The sequence below is a fragment of the Lissotriton helveticus genome, chromosome 6 (genome assembly GCF_964261635.1).
Source record: "Lissotriton helveticus chromosome 6, aLisHel1.1, whole genome shotgun sequence".
NCBI lineage: Eukaryota > Metazoa > Chordata > Amphibia > Caudata > Salamandridae > Lissotriton > Lissotriton helveticus.
In genome coordinates, this window is record NC_136067.1 from 1531565240 (window position 1) to 1531582482 (window position 17243).

Sequence of the window (17243 nt, forward strand, 5' to 3'; positions counted from 1 at the left end):
GCACTCCTTGCCATATGAAAGCTCTGAATGATTGAAATGCTAGGTATAAAGCACAAACAGCTGCTTTCAAGGCAGCCTCCCAGTGCTGCCAGAAGTTGAAACAATCCCTCCCACTCCAGCCTAAACATCCCTGAAAAGAACTTCATATCTTTTTTAATTGAACTTCTGAAGGTGTGTCCCTTTGCTCTTCAGGCAGCCAATTCCACAGGATCGCTATCAGAAGGGAGAAAGACTGACCACCCCTCCTGGCCAGCCACACTATAGGAATGAAAAGGAGTCCCTGATTATAGGACCTTATATCTATCTTGGGGAAAATATTTGCTGAATCTCCTGCAAAGGTAAAGAGTCCCCTTTTTGTAGTTGACTCTAAAGGTGATCAACAAGGCCTTAAAAATGACCCTTTTATTCATGGGCAACGAGTGGAGCTTTTTTAGTCCAGGCCATATGAACTGTATTCTTGGGCCATTTAAAATTACAGGTTTTGCAACAGCTGCAGTTTGTTTAGAAACCTTGAGGGACCCATAGGTATAGAGGGTTGGAATAATCCAACCTTGAAGTCACCAGAGCGTGAAAAATAGGCTTCCTTGTGTAGACAGATAAGAATTTTAAAGTATTTTGTAATGACTTGAGTACCCCAAAACAAGTTGTAGTCATTTTCCGGATTTGTGATTTAAAAGAAAGTTATTTTTTTATTTTACTCCACGGTTTCTGACTTCCGATTTATTGGAGTTCAACTTAAGACAGATCTTTTGCATCCAATTTGCTACAGCGTCAAGGTAACACTGGAAACACTCCAACATTGTCTACCTGCTAGAAGGGGCTCGAGTTGAGTGTCAGTAGCATATGATATTATATTAAAACCCTATGGTTTTACAACCTTGGAGAAATATGCCATGTGGATGCTAAACAGAGTGGGATTTAAGGCTGAGCATGAGAAACCCGTCTTAATTCCTTGAAACTCGAGGGGAAGAGGGGAAAAAGGGGAGGTAAATTGCCTGAGCTCTCTTTGAAAGAAAAGATTTTATCCATAGGTTGGTTCCACCCTTCACCCCGACTGCCTCCACACGTTCCAACAGGATAAAATGAGACAGCAAATGAGACTGAAGAGTTTTTATCCATGCGTTATTTTTTGTGGAAACAAAACCTTTTCCTCTTTAAAAATGGCTTCTGGAAAAAAACAATGGGAGATAAGAAATCCAGGGCAAAGAAATGAAGAAGAGAAAGATGTTCCAACAAGAGGATTATAGGTCAATCGTATGGAAAGTTTTCACCATTCTACCGACTGAAATAAAAAAATTGTCAGCCTAGTATGTAAAAAAGACTTTTACGCGCTCAGTGGCTCAGCAGCGATAGCTGAGGAAAATACAGGTTTGTCACGTCAGTGCACAAGCATATTTATGCACGGCATAAACATCAGTTAATTGTAGGAGAAGTGAACATGAAGAGAGACACTGAAGAAGCTAGTATCAGCAGTAACTATGTTGTATGCTGGATATCAGCTGGAGGAAGATATGTTACAGGAGCAACATGGGCAGATGCGGTGGTGAGCAAAATTGTGATGTTCAACTCAAGCAAATCAAAGAGCACCAGAAGATTTGCAAAACAGTTTTTTTCTCTTAAAGTTATCTGTGTTTTTGATTTTCTTTTTAGGTCGAACTTTGATTGACCGGTTATAGCTCTTCTGAGGGGTTTGGCAAACCCACCAATTGCCATCGGTTACTATCTTTGGCATTCAGAAATACTGGCTTGTTATTGGTGCATTTATGTAAATGCCCCTCCTTTGCGTGCTTAGGTCCGTCCCTGACGATTTCACTCAGAGAATGTTTTGTTTAGCCATCACACAGTACAGCGTGTGGTGGCCCTTCCTCCCGTCTGGTTTTTAGAAAGGTGATACCCACGCCATATTTAGACTCCTATCCAGTGTGAACACCCTCCATGCGGATCTTCGTTTGGTCCATGGGTTTGTATTGAAAAGAGGACTTTGCACGCCCCAAGAATGTTCAATCTTCACCTTTCTATCTTGGCGATTTCAAAGGTAGAGTCATTCATTTTCAGCTCATAAGGTGCCTCTAATCCAGTGGTTGCACTCTTTTGGTGTAGCGATTGGAAACAAAGGCACCCATTGATTGTGTGTTTTCTATTTCAGGGCGTGCTTTACTGGAGTTACCTTGGCGCAGATGATGTTTTTATAAAGAGAAGCTTAAAATTTGATCAAACAAGTGAGCGTCTAAAGCGCTTAGAAAGTTGTCTGGAAAACTTGCATAATTTTTAGGGAGAGCACATTCGAAACAGAGCAGGTTTTAAACAAAACGATTATCGCAGAAAAGAGGTACAGATGGGGAATGGCTTCTTAGATATGGGGGTGGGAGTGGCAGCTGGGATCCAGGAGTACGGTGCACCCCCGACCACAGGTGTCAATGAGAATTGAAAACAGGGTGCTGCCTCTTACCTTCACGAAGAGCTCCTCTCGGCACTGCTCATCCGACATGCTGGCCAAAGTGAGGGAAATTGGTGCAGGGTGAGAGGGTCCGTCTAGATTGTCCTCTTCTGACCTACCTGCACCTCTGGGGTGCCCCTGTACCTCAGTGTGTGCTGCAGGCACCTGCAGAGCCTGGTTCCAGTCCCCAGCTATCCAACATTCTTCCAAATACAACAAATGTGAGCAGCGGGATCCTGTGCCCAGGCACACAGGGCAAGACTTCACCACACGCCAAACTGCAGGATCACAGCAAAAGCCCCAGAAATGCTGCTAGCTCCTGCTTCGCCATCTCTGCGCCGTGCCCGGTACTGCTGCAGAGTGAAGAACACTCATGAGCATCAGCATTTGTTCCAGGCTTATGAACGACTTGTGCGAAGGTCTGGGCAAGTTTCCTACAGGTCATTCTTCTCTTCTTTTTCCTTGTAAATGGGAAAGCAAAATCTGAAAAGTTCCACCTATTTGTAAGAGAGGGCCAGTGCTTAAGTTAATAAAATACTGCTCATATCTGGCACTGTGGCAGATATCTCTCTCCTTACAGCCAATGTCCTTTCCCCACCTTGGCATTTAGAAGTGGTCGCCAGTTGCGGGTGAGTCGCAGAGTGGGGGCCTGTTTCCTCAGTAGCACTGCGGTTTAGGGTTGTGCATGATTCAGAATCTTGAGCCTAGGAAAACAGGCAGCGGTATCAAAGTGCTTCAGCTTTAGCTAGCTCCACACTTATTATTTTATCTACAGTCACTGCTTCTAACAATTTCTCGGCTATCTCAAGGCTGAGGCAAAGAAGCTGACGAGCAGCACGAATCAGCAGGTCAGTGGTGAGGGTCAGTGGCCATACTGTAGAGGAGCATGGCAACGCCCACAAGTCGTTAGGCAGCAGCACTCAAGACCCCCACCCTCCCAAGAACTTCACACAAAGAAGCAGTCTAAAATTGTAATTTGTGATAGAAACTATCACAAGTTTGAGAAAAGCACTATAAATGAAGACAAACACAGGAATGCACAAATGTGACAGTCTGATGCCCAAACTAAAAAGCATGCAAAAAGAAACAATTGATGGTTGGAATGCTGGACAATGCAAACATTCACCCCCAGTCACAGAGATCTGGGTTAAATCCATCATTCTTTTACTCACCACACAACGTCAGTTTAGTCCCAGCCATATGCAAATCAGTCTTGACCCTGTTCCTTGTGGCAACAGTCCAGCCCGAACTGCCAAGCCAGGTCTTCCCTGGACCAGTAACAAGCATCCTGGGGCCGGTTTCAGGGCATTACCCTTCATCAGCCAGGCTAGCTTCAATCTAGTGGTGCAGTGAGCACGAGACCCACGTCTGGGCCTACCCTTCTCACTTAGGGCGATATATGCAAAAGAAACAATTGATGGATGGAATGCTGGACAATGCAAACATTCACCTGCAGTCATAAGGATCTGGGTTAAATCTGTCATTCTTTTGCTCACCACACCACCTCAGTTTGGACCCAGCCATATGCAAATCAGTCTTGACCCTGTTCCTTGTGGATTCAAGCTAGCCTGGTTGATGAAGGGTGATGCCCTGAAACGGGTCCCAGGATGCTTGTTTTTGGTCCAGGGAGGACCTGGCTTGGCAGTTCGGGCTGGACTGTTCCAACAAGGAACAGGGTCAAGACTGATTTGCATATGGATGGGTCCATACTGGGGTGGGGTGGTGAGCAAAATAATGATGGATTTAACCCATATCTCTTGACTGGGGCTGAATGTTTTGATTTGTTCTGCATTCCGTCCATCAATTGTTTCTTTTGCAAACTAAAATGCAACCACACCAAATGGTAATGAAGCTAAAATTAAATGAACCCAGACTTTTTCACTGGGAGCTGTTGCACCACAATCCCCCCGCCTTCTGAGGACACACAGAACCCTGTTAATAATGAATATTCAGAATAAGAAGACCTTTTTTCCCCTTAAATATTAATTGTTGTTGTATATCGCACGCCATCATCCAGTGTGTAGTAATTGTATAGCTATTTAATCCCTGGCAGCACAACACCTGGATATTGTATGGCGTAGCTAAACACTTATAAGGTCCCAAAGGCGAGACTGATTGCATTGTAAATGCTTGTTTGTTTTAAAACTAGGAGTTTTTCTTTGCAAAAAATCTAAAACGTACAAAAAGTAGGCCGATAAGAAATAAACGTTCTTATATAGGTTTGTTTTATATGCGCGTGAGAGAAAGGGGATGGCCAACCTCCTCTGCGCTTAGCTTTTGGCCTTGTGCAATAGGTGGCCACCCACTGGCATGACTCAACTGCGTGTGGCCTCCAGGCAATGCCACAACCCCTTGGTGGTGGCCAAGAGCCTTGACTCCATGGAGGTCCTGCAACCAAGTTCCCACGGGTGCCGAACCCCTGCTGCATGGCCTTTGGCCATGTGCAGTGTAGGTTAACCGTAGAGCCTGGTCTCTGTGCCCTGCAAGGTAGAGTTTGGCTGCATGGCAAGCCCTGCACACAGGCCCTGCACACAACTTCCAACTCATCACAGACAGCCAACCCTCATTGCACATCAGACTTGTATCATTCTGCTTGGCCTTTGCCCCAGGGTTTTTAGTTTGTGATTTGTTTTTAAGATTCACCAATCTTAAGTTAGAACCGCAAACCTAGGGCAAAGTTCATTCCAGGTACCATGATCCCAGAACAAGAATCTCTGAAACATGTGGTGCCTTACTTAGATTTATGGCTCCAAATGCATATCCAAAAATCCTCAATATACGATACATTGGTCGGTGAGGCTTGCCCTTGTGTTTTTGGTACCTTGGCAAGAAGCTTGTTCAGGATTTCAGGTACCTTTTCAAGATCCGCCGATTCCATAACTCTCCTATGATGGGCTGGGTCTGCAGTAGCTGTCTCACACTTACAGAACCCAGATACTATTTTAGGAGTTGGGGTTCCAAAAATCCAGAAAAGGACCTGCAGAGCCTACGACTCATTTAACTTGTTTTTAATTGACTCAAGAGGGAGGCTTTGAGAGTCCGCCTATTGTGACTTGTGCCATATATAGCATTTTCATTCAGGGCATGTGGAACATGCTCTGTGTCCTGAAAGGGCTCCCACTCAAATTTGTGTTTCTATGACGGAAGGAAAGGCTCCCTCATCCAATGGTATTCCCTTTATTTTTGGGTTCTTAACTTTGCAAGGACTGACAGATCCCACACGGCCAAGATATACAAAAATCTTAAACCACTCAGTAACTTTTTAAATGTGTATACGTCAAAAAACACCCAATGTATTTACGCCAAACCAACAAAAGCACGCTTTCTGGAGTAAAGGTTTACTTTAATGCCAAGTTTGGTATAAATCCGTTCAATAGTTTGACCTGAAGGTGTCTATTCTATGGTAACTAAAATGGGAAAATACATATTTTTTCACCCCTGTAGGTTTTTATCTCCCGCAAAGATCTGCACGGAAATTGGCACACTTGATTTTAGCTGGCCATGCCAAGTGACTGCCAAATTTGGTGCAACTTCATCCAAGGGGTCAAAAGTTATAGGTAAATTATAACTTGGGTTTTTAATGGAAAGTGCAGCTGCATCATAAGTGCAAAGTGGCTACTACCACAGTATAATTTTAAACATATATGTATATACACGAAAACCCACCTAACTCGCCCACCTAATGTTGTGCTCATGACTTGAGAGATGAACTCACTGGTGACATTACACATCACTTACTTTTGATATTATGGATGACATCTCTATGGATGCACTACGATTTCATTGTCTGAATGTGTGTTGTTATTTAATGATATGCTGATCTGTTCAGTTATTTCTTGCTCTTAATGGCGGGGATTGTTGAACATTTATAAATAGAAAAGCCTATATTCTACAATGACAAAAAAACATGAATTGCAAAGAAACCTAATATATGCTCTTTGCCACTTTACCTGCGAAGTGGGTGACTGTGCAAAAGGAGATGTTATAGCTTGCTGAAACTGTTCTTCACTAATTCCAACATCTATGAGATAACTTTCTAGCAGCTTCTCAACCTAAACAAAGATGACAGTATAATATTTGATTATTACATTAAGATGATACAGTTATAAAACAATCTTCCTTCCAAACTCCATTTTACACAATTTTATACATGCAAACATAAGAAGTAAAAAACTAACAATAGATTTATTATGGACAGGTCCTTATTTGATTTCATAGTCATAATCCATATTTTGTGCATTTTTTATTTGATCGAGTGGCAAAATACATACGTCATAATGTGCTGTATTGCAGAGGTTACACATTTTGGATTATAAAATAAGAGAATAAAAGATAGGCGGCACACGGAGCAGGAGAGGTGTGGTTCATAAGGGTTGTGACCAAATATAAGGAAGAGGTAAAGGCCCAAATTACAAATCAAAAACTCTTACAGGGGGGAATGATGGCACTCATAGCGCCCAGCATATAACAATTTACTGACAAAAGAGAGAGAAGTCTGAGGAATGAGTATTTAAGCGCACAACCTAACAGCTGAACTTATCTCTGTGCCAGGTGCAGCAATAAAATAGTCCGATTCTGGTGAACTGGTGCCAATGATCAAGGCGTACCAGTGTTATAACGCTGTTGGTGCTTTCTTTATGGCTGCTGGAGGTCAGTAGTAAAAGGGAATATGCATATTATCTCACCTCCTTGTCTCAAAATATTACATTTTGAAAGTTCGATATAGAGTTAATAATAAGGGTCATGGAGCTCACTTGCACTAGACACACAAGTATTTTGACTCTAATTTGTAGTGACAAACTGACACAATAAAAAAAGTCTCACCTGATCACGTAATGCATATATTACTTCCTCTATAACCAGCAGATGCGAATTTATCAATTTTATTTTTCATTAGGTCACTTTGTTCTTTCCATACAAACTGTTTTAAAAGATCTTCAAAAATCGCAAAGGAGAAAGAAAAAAGCACCCCAGGGAAGGAGAGTTTGATTGGAAAGCAGGGTTATTTGGAAATAATCTGGAGGACAATAAGGTTGAATCTAGGGACTTTGGGGTGCTGCTCACAATCAACGGTCTTTACCAATGGTTCTTCATTGTTTTATCAGAATCTCTTGATTTAATGGTGAGTTTTAAATAAGCTAAGTGCAGAAACAAAGGGGCCCATGGAAAAGCTCGTTCTCCAGAATCAAGAAAAACATTAATCACACTTAGGCCCTAATTAGGATGTCTGTCGGAGTTGCCTCTGACCGACATCCCTGTGATTTCGAAACCGACCGACCTCTGGCCGGTGGTCTGAAACCGCAATTATGATGCGAGCGTACATAGTGCAGTCGAAGACTCTCATTTCCCTATGGGAGCTTGTGTGGCGGTCGGAGTCCGGCCGCAGCTCACGCTACCATAGAGAAAAGTGAGTCATGGGTAAATGCTTGCACCGTGTGGCAGGCACCAGACGGTGCCTGCCACCCAGTGCATGGATTTACAGAGGGGCACTGAAGAAGGGGGTCCTGATAGTGGCCCCCAAAGTCACTTTCCAACAGGCTTTCCATGTCAGAAAGCCTGACATGGAAAGCCTGTCGGAAACATACATCATAATCCCGATGGCGGAAAGGCATTCCATATGGGATTATGGTGGCGGTTGTGACTGGCCGATGGGCTCCTTGAGCCCTTCGGAAGCCAGTCAGATTGACTGGACGATTTCAAACCTGACCGGTTGGATTTGAAACCTTAGATGTCAGTGGGACTGTGGTCGGAGGATTTCCGACCGACATCCAAATGAGGCCCTTAATGTCTTCCAAGTTCACAAGATGTCCTCATTTTGGAAATGTGATCACTGAGAGCATATGCACAGAAGTAAACTTGAAAGATGTGAATTGGGGTTGGATTCTGGGAAAAATACTTTCATCATATAGCAAAACTAAATACTCCAAAACATCATGACATTGTAATACAGGCTGTAATCAGTCACATCTAACAGTGAAGCTCTACATCGTCCTTCTCTCTAGCGCCCCTTTTCTTCTCACTGTAGTTGAGTTCTGTCTCTAACATTCCCATAGCTATTAAGAGTTGGCAAGATGCACATTAAACACAGCATTTACCTGCTCTTGGTAGTACTGTAGTTCTGGCTGTTTGGCATACAGGGGATGCACTCTGACCCTTACGTTGCTGGTCCTTTCTTCGAGAGGGGATGCACGAGCAGTCTCGTTTAAGTCATGGTTTGTGGAGAGGACTTGCTGGGCAGGTTTATGTGGTCACACCAATCTGCAGAAGTGATGGCAGCCTTCATGGCAGACTGCACACTGTTGATCGGTTGTAGTGGCGGCAGCCTCCAGGAGTTTTCATGTTTACAGGGTGATCCTTGCTTCCCGCCTTGGTGATGAGGCAGCTTTCATTTTCTAGACCACCAGCAGCAGTAATAATATCTCATGCCTGAGGTGGGCTGCAAGGCAACACAGGAATCTTCACTCTGGTGCCACAGTGATACAGTTCATTTGAGAACTGTGCAGAGACCTGGGACCTTTTGCAGCACAGGTTACTCCTGGCTCACTCTCTTTGTTCCTAACCTTCCTCTAGTTGCTCCACATGCAGGAACACGCTGTGTCTCTTCTGCTGGACAGTTCACCCTCATGCATGGCTAGGAACAGTCTTCCCTTGATCTGCACACAGGCAAGCTTCTAGGCTCTTTCTGCAGATAATCAGATGTTCCAGCAGAAAGTGCAGTCCTTTCACATATGGGAAACAGAGACTATCTGTCAGTTAGACACCATTCCTGGTTATACTGACGCTCTCCGAGTACTCTGTTCTCTCTATTCTTCCTTCCTATGACGACAAGAACTGTGGACTGGAACAAAGTCAGGTGGTTTGGATTCCACTTTTATACACGTTTTGAGACAGGGGACATGGATTCTGAACCAGTTTTTTTTTTTTTTAGGTCTCGCTGGCGTTGCAGCGCGAAGCGCTGCCGCCAACGAGACTTATTGTCACTGTGTTTGCCTCCAAGGGAGACAAACCTGGACACAGACCTGTGCACGAGCCAATTCAAGCCTGTGCACGAGCCGATTCAGGTCTGTGAACGCGCTTCACAGTGAACAGCTTGTGCGCGTTAATTAGGTCTCGCTAGAGACCGTGGACGCGCACCTACAGGCACACACAGGCACACACGCACACAGGCACCCCCCCCACGCACACACACACACACACACACACACACATCCCCTCCCTCTCACACACCCCCACACTCACAGGGCTCTTTGCGTGTCCTCGCAGCAGGCAGACTCGGAGGTCGGCGTGTCTTCTCCGGCAATCTTCAGCGTGCGCCGATGTGCACGCTCACGGCACTGCATCTCGTGCACTCTCACCGCGCCCGGCGTTCCTCACTCAGCTTGTTCTTCTAAAGTACCCAGCACAAACCCTTCCTGAGTGAATAATTTAACAAAGCTATACTAACCGTACTTAAGCCAACTGCTTTACACAACACGGACCAATTGGAATTCCTCAACTCTGTAAAGGCGCCCAGATTGAGAAGAGACTACTTACCTGCCGCCACCGCCGAGAGTCATATCCTGGGTCCTCCAGCTTGCCGCCACCGCCGAGAGTCATTCCGGGCTGCAATTAGGCTCAACAACAGAGGCCAGAGCTGACGCTGAAGCCGCCATTGCCGCCACCGCCGAGAGTCACACTTTGGGCATAGAAACCGCGCCGCCGCTCCGGGAGGGACTACAACTCCCGGCAGGCACTGCGGCGGCGCGCGGAAGTGACGGGAAACGCGCCAGCAGCGCGCACAGAGGGAAATAAAGGGAGGAAGAGACCGGCAGAGCGGGGGAGACTACTTACCTGCCGCCACCGCCGAGAGTCATATCCTGGGTCCTCCAGCTTGCCGCCACCGCCGAGAGTCATTCCGGGCTGCAATTAGGCTCAACAACAGAGGCCAGAGCTGACGCTGAAGCCGCCATTGCCGCCACCGCCGAGAGTCACACTTTGGGCATAGAAACCGCGCCGCCGCTCCGGGAGGGACTACAACTCCCGGCAGGCACTGCGGCGGCGCGCGGAAGTGACGGGAAACGCGCCAGCAGCGCGCACAGAGGGAAATAAAGGGAGGAAGAGACCGGCAGAGCGGGGGAGACTACTTACCTGCCGCCACCGCCGAGAGTCATATCCTGGGTCCTCCAGCTTGCCGCCACCGCCGAGAGTCATTCCGGGCTGCAATTAGGCTCAACAACAGAGGCCAGAGCTGACGCTGAAGCCGCCATTGCCGCCACCGCCGAGAGTCACACTTTGGGCATAGAAGTGACGGGAAACGCGCCAGCAGCGCGCACAGAGGGAAATAAAGGGAGGAAGAGACCCGCGTCGCGGGACGCCCGGGGCGAAGCCCGGGCAAAGGGCGGGCCCTCTACGGCCCTCATCGGCACGAGGAGGCAGGGCAGGGCCAGAAACCCTGCGCGAGGTTTGCGAGGCATTCTACTGCTCAAGTAAGACTGTTCTATTGTAATATATATTTTGTTGTTGCCTGAGGGGTACTGGTTCCCTGTTAGCTACCAGTAGTATGCCCAAAAAGGGTCCAGCACCACTCCCACAGCCTGCTAACACAATGGAAAATTATTTGGTGCAAACAGTGAAAAAAATTAACTTACAGAGGAGAGAATCGCTGGGTCTGAGTCTCTCACCTGACTTACACCGTTTGTCGCCATCTTCATCCCCCTTACCTGAAGATGCAGTGTCCCTTCAGACTTTCTTTGAGGCCTCTTCAAATTGCCCGGTTACACAGGAACCTGGCCCTCCAAATGATAATATGCTGTCTGGTCCCGAGGTCTTTATCGTGGAACATGGAAATAACTCTGACAGTGATATAGAACATGATAATCGTGTTGACCTCACAGATGAAGACATTTCCACCACTGAACAAACTTCACGATTAGCCGTTGTAAAAAATAAAAATCCACCTAGACGGGGGGGATTAAGATCTGGGGCTAGGAGGAAGAGGGTAAACATTCCTAAGGCAAATTCAAAGGAAGCCGAAGGGGGAAGTGCGGAGATTAATGTTTGTTATGATGAAGATTTGTTTGTAAGATTTGCTGACCTAATAGATAGCAAAATCAAATCCATCGTTAAACCGTTACTCTCTAAAATCGATAAATTACAATCTGAAGTCAAAAAGCTGGGAGGGCAGTTGAATAAATTAACAGAGGGAGTTGTTAATGTTACGACGTTGGTAGCAAACCTGGATGAAAATAGCAGAGGAAATGATGATCAGGAGAGGCAGAATACGGATGATGTAACAAATAACCTACCATCTCAGCCACCTGATCCAAAACCTGTTGCTCCCAATACTAATAGAGGGGATGGTCCGCTAACGGTTGAGATACCCCCTGTACATGCTCAGTTAACTGACCCTCTTCAATTTATAGTCGAAGCGTCCCCTGTCGTTTTGGTATTGGCGAACGTTCCACCCTTAGAAGCCGGCACTGAAGAATCCCCTTCCTCTTTGTCTAACAAAGCCTTACAGTGGCTCACTACTAACATCAGGTTAGCTCCAGGGGGGGGTCAATTGCTGGCTCAAGAGATCAAAACTGTTAAAAGGGTGTCATGGCTAGGTAATCGCCCTAAAAAATTTAAGGGGGATTGCGTGGCAGTAAGTTTTTTGCATCCAGGCGTGTTGCCTAACATTCTTATTAACCTACTCCCACCCCAACGTAGGCAGGGTTCTGTTGTACCATTAACATTGAAGTTCTTTTATGGGGAACAGCAGAATGTCACCTACCCTAAAACACCAGCCTTCGGGTGGGATATTAATTCTGACCCAAACTATAGAAGGGGCTGGGAACAACAGCGGAATACTGTAAACCAATCCGCCCCCAGAGTATGTCAGAATCCTTTTGCCCAACCCCTGTTATTGTCTAATCGATTTGCACCCTTATCCTTTCTGGATCATAATGACTGACTCTTGTTAGATCACTCTAGCCAGATAGAGAATAGTGTGTCAGATCATTCTAGCCAGATAGAGAATAGCGTGTCAGCCTTCAGTATACTTACTTGGAATATAGCTGGCATAAAGTCCAAAGTAGGTAATGCACCTTGGTTGGCATTTATAACTAGGTTTGACATCATTGCTTTGCAGGAAACCTGGGACACAAATTCTTGTTTTTCTCCTGATGGTTACAGCTATTTTTGTATCCCTGCCGTGACTAGCACGGCAGGAAGAGCGAGGGGAGGACTGTTAAGCCTCTTCAAATTAGATATCAAAGGTAGCCTTAAGAAAAGGGACTCAGGATCTGAGCAATGTCTTATTGTTGAATTGTCTCGCGTGGAATCTCCTAATATTTTGTTTATTAATTTTTATAACTCCAATGCTGCCGACTGTACAACATATAGCCTTGGTAGATTGGACCATTTTCTGTCAGTCTATAGTGAGGATGTTACAGCATTTGAAATCATTTTTTTGGGGGATTTTAATATACACCCCTGCTCACTCATGTGTGTTTGCGATGACTCAGAATCCCCTCCATATGGCGTATTGGTCCATCTCGAACATAACAGACAGGGGGGCTGTTTAGAAAACTTTCTCGCTAGATGGAACCTTTATGAATCAAGCTGTGGGGAGGGGGGGAATAGGGCCCCTACCTTTAAGGGCTCAGACAATGACTCTGTTATTGATTATATTTTTATTTCTGCATGTTTTTTATCTAAGGTTTTAATGTATAGAACTGTGATTTCTATTTTTAGCGACCATAACCCAGTCTCCTTGGACCTCGTAGTGTCTGATCTTTTGGGGCGCAACCATGGTTCTTGCTATGGGATAAAAAAGCTTAAAGTTAAGGATCAGGGAAGGAAATTGAAATGGGATAGTATAATCCCAGAACCCTTCATTCAAGAAATTCTTTTAGAAGCTGAGGAGGAGGTAGGAGTGTGTCTATCTAGCGACTCTAACGATGGGGAAGTGATCTTTGCATTTAGTAGCATATGTAATAAGATAAATGGCAGGCTTTCTGTGACTAGCAATCCTAAGCCGAAACCTCCTAAAAGATGGTTTGATCATAGTTGCTCGAAAGCACATTCTGCATTGCTTAATGCACTGAAAACCGTTCCAAAAGATCGTGACCTCATTAGCAACAGTAGAGCACTTTATAAAAAGGCCATTGCATTAAGGAAAAAACAGCTTAAAGATGAAGCTTGGACTCAACTCACTGACCAAGCCATTTTAAAAAATAGTGGAGAATTCTGGAGGATTGTCAACCAACCTTTATTCACAGGGGAGGATAACTCCCCCTTAGAAACCAATATTCCTGATGAGGGTTGGATTAAGCATTTTAGAGACATCTATTCAGCTCATAACATTGCTGTTACTAGGGAACAGGAAGATAATACTATTTCACTAGGGAACTATTTGCACTTCGAAGTCTGTGAAGTATTATCTGCAATAGAACGTACCTTAAAGAAAAAGGCACCAGGACCAGATGGCGTTCCTGCTGATGCCTTTAAATGCTTCCCTAACTTCTGGTCAAGATTGCTCTGCAGGGTCTTTAATGCCTTAAACCGTGATAATATTCCCAAGTCATGGAAAACATCAATAATTATTCCTGTTTTTAAAAAAGGAAACAGGCAGGATCCTGCATGTTACAGACCGATTTCGCTGATTGATTCTTCAGTTAAAATTCTTGGGAGAGTCATATTGGTGAAATTGAATGAATGGGCTACTGAGAATGACATCTTGAGCAATGTGCAATATGGGTTCAGATCTAAAAGAAGTACCCTGGATCAGTGTCTTAATCTTCACCTTTTGATCGAGAAATACACCAGGGCCATGGACGGGTCCATGTACCTTGGGTTCATGGACCTTTCCTCGGCGTTCGATATGGTCAATAGATCCAAGCTCTGGTTGAAGTTACTCGATATGGGTCTGGATAGATCCATAGTTAATTTACTAGCTGATTTACACACTGGCCTTACTGCTAAAGTTAGAGTCACAATGAACGGAAGGTGTACAGACGTCTTTGCGTCTGAAAAAGGAGTAAGACAGGGATGTATCCTGGCACCACTGTTATTTTCGCTTTACGTGAATTCGCTGGAGCCAGCCCTTAGGGGCGTCACTAACGACATCCCACGAGCAGGAGAGCAGGGGATACCAGTCCTCCTTTATGCGGATGACGCCGTTCTTCTTGCTCGTACTGGGGTGGGGCTTCAACGACTCCTGGATGCCTTTGAATCTTTTATGGCCTCACTTGACCTGAAAATAAACGCAAAAAAATCACAGGTTATGCTTATGGGGAGGGCCTCTAGGAGACCCTTCCATAAAATTTTCCTTTGTGGGCAGGAAAAGCTAGCACGTGTTTCCTCCTTTCCCTACCTGGGTCTCACCTTTGATGACAATGGTAGCTGGGGCCCTCAAGTTATAAATAGAGCATCAATGTTGGCTAGGACATCTGCTGCCCTCCAAGGGTTTTCTAAAAAACTGGGGGGTAGGCCATTTGCAGCTATCAGCAAAATATATAAAGCTAAATGCATCTCAGTTGCATCATATGGTGGCTCAGTGTGGGGGTATAGGGGTACGGAACCCATACAGACAATGGAAAATACATTTTTCCGATCTGTTTTGGGCGTCCCCCAGTCAACCCCGACCTATTCAGTTCACATGGAATTGGGGGAAGGCTACATTTCAGATCTCATTAGAACAGCTCCTTTAGTTGCTTGGATGAGGTTGTGGCTGAACCCAGAAATTCCTCTTAATCATACCATACTGAGGGACTGTATGAAACTAGATAACGCACATAGGATTAGGTGGTTGATGTACATCAAGGAAAACTTTTTGAAGCTAGGGAGGCCTGAATTTTATACTGCCACTGATTCTCTAACGCTAAAAGATATAGTCTACATTAAAACTGGAATGAAGGAGCTCCTAACCTTGGAGAGGGAAGAAATTGAGTTGAAGAAACCCTGTGTCAGGGCCAGTATATTGTTGGCTATACCCAATGGTCCTGACAATTATCTTAATGTGGTGACCCATCCTTACCACAGGTTTATCTTAACTCGTTTTCGATTTAATTTGATTCATTTTAGCTTGGGGTTTTATCCTGTTTGGAGCAGCCCTGATAAGGCACCACCATGTTCTTGTGATCATTTTTCCGAGCAAAGTACCATGCACTTTATAATGTTTTGTAGCCACTATAATGAAGCTCGGAAAATGTTTCTTGTACCTATACTCAAGGAGGCAGGATTTATTTTGGTTAGACCTGCTCTTATTTACTTACAAATGCTACAAACTCCCAGGATCATGTTTTATGTGGCTAGTTTCCTGGTGAGAGCTATTAGAAGCAGGAATATTAGACTTAAAAATGTGCCTACTTGCCCTTGTAGTATAGATTAACATTTTAGCTAGTATGTTGACCTTTTGGGTCAGCATTCTTAGAACCGAAGTAACATGGTTAGTAGTTGCCTGTTTTAACTATTTTTCATGGGACACCCTTAGCATATTTTTTAATATTTCTTAGTATTTTTGCACTTTTGCACTTTAGCACTATGCACTTTCTACCAGCGAGGCTGATCTTAATATGTAATATTGTGTATGTTGGTCTCATTAATTCGTTGCTGGTTCTTTTTAAACTTGTCATTTTTAAACTGCTTCTTAAATGTTTTTAATGTATGTGTTATTGCTTTATACATTTGTCATTGTCTTTGTATACATTTGTCATTGTCTTTGTATGATATTAAGTTATCGCAATAAAGTATTTGACTGACTGACTGACTGAGAAGAGACCTCAAGCTCGTGAAATAACACACGTAAGCATGTTACCAATGGACGACACGTCTTTTGAAAACATCATCTGAATATACCACTGACCAGGAGGAAATATTGAAACGTAATGCTGCTCTGGAGACAACCATTGGTTGGAAGCAGTGGGTGCCTTTGCGTCCTGCTCTGAGGCCCTTAGTGCTTGCAGGCTTTCCTCGGTGTTTGTGCGTCTGATTTTCCCTGTTGTCAAAGCCCTATTGTCCGATACACACTCGTTTCCTGGTCCAGCTGTGGAGACCCGGAACGGATGCCACTCGCTGAGGTGAAGTCAGCACCGCCACTGGTTCTCTGTGGCTGGTCCTGTGTCGCTGGTGACCTCTCGTGTCCTGCCGCTGGTTCTGCGTGCCTGGTGACCCCGCGTGTCCTGACGCTGGTCCTGCGTGGCTGGTGACCCCTCGTGTCCGGTTGAGCAGCGCGTGCAGAGAGCAGGGCGTTCCCCTCGCTGCAGGCCCACCCTTCCGCCTGCAGCGCCTCTCTGCCCGGGGACAGCAGTGCGCTTGCAGATGGTGCCAGGCCGGCGGTGGTCGTTCTCCCAGCCCTACACGCTTTCCTGAAATGAGGGCCGGCTCGGGGCTGCTTCTTCAAGGGTCTTCAGGACCACCGTACTGATTGTGTCTGACTGACTGACGGGAGCCCAATGGAAGGAAAGAGGAGGATTGCTCACTTCGAGGCAGCACTGCACACTACGCGGCACTAGGAAGGAGTTTTAAAAACCTGGAGGTGAGCTCCCTATTGTTTTTTCTTGTCTCGATTGATTTTTTGTTGTTGTTGTCACCAACACAATATTGATAATTTTAACAGTAGGGGAAGATGATTGGCTGTTTTTCAAACAAGTGCCCATCCGTCCATACCACTCTGTAGTCTAGGCTTGCTTCAGGATGGAAGTTAGATTGAGGTGGTGCTGAAAGGGCTTTCATTTAGTAAAGTCATCATTTAAGGGGAGTTGGTGGATTAAACTGTTCTCTAAGCGCTGCGTTAGCCGCACTCTGGTTTTCTGCTACATTAAATGTCTGCTGACTTTTTTTG

General features: G+C 45.1%; 1 protein-coding gene across 3 annotated transcripts in view; it reads right to left on the bottom strand.

The window, feature by feature from the left end:
• Window positions 1–17243, bottom strand: part of CFAP36 (cilia and flagella associated protein 36) — a 343167-nt gene that overhangs the window by 287605 nt on the left and 38319 nt on the right. For all 3 annotated transcript variants that reach the window (XM_078649320.1, XM_078649319.1, XM_078649318.1), the window contains exon 3: window positions 6388–6489. In XM_078649320.1, the coding sequence (XP_078505446.1) occupies window positions 6388–6489 (102 nt within the window). The remainder of the gene's footprint in view (window positions 1–6387; window positions 6490–17243) is intronic.